Source organism: Carya illinoinensis, chromosome 3, assembly GCF_018687715.1.
Source record: "Carya illinoinensis cultivar Pawnee chromosome 3, C.illinoinensisPawnee_v1, whole genome shotgun sequence".
NCBI lineage: Eukaryota > Viridiplantae > Streptophyta > Magnoliopsida > Fagales > Juglandaceae > Carya > Carya illinoinensis.
This window is the reverse complement of record NC_056754.1, coordinates 55,372,832-55,375,922: the sequence shown is the minus strand read 5'-3', so window position 1 is coordinate 55,375,922 and position 3,091 is coordinate 55,372,832. Positions and strand designations below refer to the sequence as shown.

Here is a 3,091-nt window from a genome sequence, read left to right as displayed (position 1 = left end):
ATTCCCTCCCGTGTGGGTCCAAAATAATTTAAATTAGTTTAGAGAATAAATGTGATCCATCCGGCCGATCCGATTAATTTGGGCGTGTACTATAGCTAGCTAGGTGAAATTGGACTATATATACATTAATGCAAGGCTTTGTATGAAATTAGCTTAAATTAAATGTGATTAATATTGCATCATATCTATGTTGCTGGTATATATAAAAATTCTATGTACAATCACTTTTGTATATTCTTTACGTACTCAATTAATGTGATTAGCTGCATCAATTTTTTTTTTTAATATAAGATAATCGTTTTGGCCAATCACATAAATAGAATATAAAAAGAGTACACAAAAATGATTGTTTCTCTAATAACCATTGATAATCGAAGATTCTACACTAATTAGGATACTAATAATAAGTGTAGAATCATGGTAGATGGTCTTTATATATAATCAATTGCTAAATTAGGATACTAATTAATAATTGTTTGCCATGCATACAGGCTACTAACCATTAATTAATCTCCCTAGCTAGCTAGCTAGCGATTGGGCATTAGAAGTAGATCTAAGATCAGAAAATCACGGGACAAATGCCATTCAATTGAGTGAGAGCTAGCTTCAAGGACGAAGCCAAGCTAAGAATAGATCGAAGTCATTGAATTAGTTGAATAAACTATAAATACCATAAAACTTATTAAACGTGTTGCATAAGATTAGGAAATGATCGATTGACAGTTTCAACAAGTTTAGACGGTTTAGATTCAACACCCATGCATTATAAATAGTTGTGTTAACCAAAGGATCTTTCCATCGATCATTTATATCAGACAACACCAACAATACCAACAACAATAACAACAACAACAACAACAAAAAAGCAGACGTGCGATAGATAGATAAAAGATCAAGATGGCTGTGAATATAAACCTCGCATTGATGTCCTTGGTGTTTCTGGTGGCATTTAGTGCCATTGATCATGCCCAGGCCGCAGTTTTTGATGTGACAACACATGGAGCAAAGCCTGGAGGAGATATAACCGTGGTATGTGTGTGTGTATATATATATATACTACTGCAATTCCATTTAAGATCATGCACATATTGTTGATCAGCATAAATGTTTAAACGCTATACTCATCATAAGTATTGATCTGATCATCAGTAGTACTTATGATATAAAAAGAAGAATTAAGGCTGAATTAATTTATTCTATTTTCGTTTTCGATTTCTGTAATGATCATCAGGCTTTGACCAGTGCCTGGAAAGATGCATGCGCAGCAAGTGGTAATAACCAAGTTGTGGTTCCAAAAGGGACATTCAAATTAGGTGAAGTGAGTTTAGAAGGACCTTGCAAGGGACCTATTGAATTCCAGAATCATGGCACCGTCCAAGCTCCAGCAGACCCCAGTAAATTCAAGGATTTCTGGATCCAAATCATTCATGTTGATGGGTTCACTCTGTCAGGGGGTGGAACTTTTGATGGGCAAGGACAACTAGCTTGGAAATCAAATAACTGTGCCAACGACGCCAACTGCGGAGTATTTGCCGCTGTAAGAATTGTTCGGCATGCATGCTATAGATTTTCCACCACTCTCTATATATATATGACACTAATCGCTTACTATTATTTATTAATACGTGGTTCTTAATGTTTAAAAAATGAACGCATGCAGAATTTGAAGTTCAGCTTCCTCACAAATGCAATAGTCAAGGACATAACATCACTAAACAGCAAATATTTCCACATAATCTTGTTGGGCTGCAAACACATGCAGTTAGAACAACTAACCATCACTGCACCTGCAGACAGCGCCAACACCGATGGAATCCACATTGGACGTTCATCTTTGATTATAATTAGCGATATAAAGATTGGAACTGGTGATGATTGTATCTCCATTGGTGATGGAAGCCAAGGCGTTACTATCACAAAAGTAACATGCGGACCTGGCCATGGCATCAGCATTGGAAGCCTTGGAAAATACAAGGACGAGGAACCTGTGACTGGAATCACAGTGACCGATTGCACCATTACGGATGCCACAAATGGCGTGAGGATCAAGACATGGCCTGCTAGCCCTAGTCCTGGTACTGCAACCGGTCTGCATTTCGAGAATATTGACATGACTAACGTGGAGAATTGTCTCCTCGTAGATCAAGGATACTGCCCACATGGTATATGCAAAGCTCAGGTAAGAATATCACGTGGAATTTTACGTTATCAGCTTCAATCGACTTCAATGTGCAAGAAAAAACTAAAGAAACTATGATTTTTTTTTTCTTCTCTTTTGGGATCGATCTTCCTGGTTCTAGATTCCCTCTACGATCAAGATCAGCGATGTTAGCTTCAAGAACATCCGAGGAACTAGTACAAGTGTAGAGGCTGTCAAGATATCTTGTAGCAAGAGCGTACCATGCGAGAAAGTGCATCTTGAGAACATCGACATTAAATTCACAGGGTCTGGAGAGTATAAAGCAATATGTGAGAATGTCAAACCCACATTTGCTGGAATTCAGAACCCTCCTGCTTGTACGGGGTCATCTGCAGAATGAGCGGGGGCAACAGAACAGCTTAAACAGAGTGCTCCTCAAAACTAAATGAGTAATATTAATCCTCAATCGAGGAGCATTCTCGTGACCATCATGTCCATGCATCGCTTTAAAGTAATGCATGCAGTTAGCAACTAGAAGAAATAAGATTTAGTAGAGTCCTCGTCCATTTCATGTAATCGGTTCCACATGAGTACTTTACCATTGGTTGTAACCCATGTTAGGATGAATTTAGATACATTTATGAAAAATTATAAAATTATTGGGACCCACCCTAAATATCTACATATACTGACACTATTGTCCCCCCACAATGCGCCGAACTTGCAAAAAAAAAAAAAAAAGAGAGAGTTTTCTACACTTCATCATGGCACAAGGATTAAGGAACAAATGTTATAATTTGGATTTGAGTTGTTGGGTCCAACAACACATGTCAATGAGTAATGCACTTGAATGCACTATCCAAAAGAAGTCAATTGTCAGCTCATGTTTGGAGAGCCATAAAGTCCATCTCGGTAGTTGCTAGTGCTATTGACGTGAGGCCCAGTCAAAGA

The 3,091-nt window shown here is 37.9% G+C and overlaps 1 protein-coding gene across 1 annotated transcript; it reads left to right on the top strand.

The window, feature by feature from the left end:
- The first annotated feature begins 786 nt into the window (after positions 1–786).
- LOC122305453 (exopolygalacturonase-like) lies at positions 787–2,809 on the top strand. The gene is made up of 4 exons (XM_043118005.1): positions 787–1,029; positions 1,232–1,537; positions 1,661–2,179; positions 2,301–2,809. The coding sequence occupies exons 1-4, from the start codon at positions 898–900 to the stop codon at positions 2,538–2,540; spliced, it is 1,197 nt and encodes a 398-aa protein (XP_042973939.1). The 5' UTR covers positions 787–897; the 3' UTR covers positions 2,541–2,809.
- The last annotated feature ends 282 nt before the right edge of the window (positions 2,810–3,091 follow it).

What these genes read in the sequence shown, in the direction of transcription:
- LOC122305453 (XM_043118005.1), top strand. Translation starts at nt 898, where the DNA reads ATGGCTGTGAATATAAACCTCGCATTGATGTCCTTGGTGTTTCTGGTG. An exon ending in CTGGAGGAGATATAACCGTG is followed by an intron (nt 1,030 to 1,231) that starts GTATGTGTGTGT and finishes AATGATCATCAG; the next exon opens with GCTTTGACCAGTGCCTGGAA. An exon ending in ACTGCGGAGTATTTGCCGCT is followed by an intron (nt 1,538 to 1,660) that starts GTAAGAATTGTT and finishes GAACGCATGCAG; the next exon opens with AATTTGAAGTTCAGCTTCCT.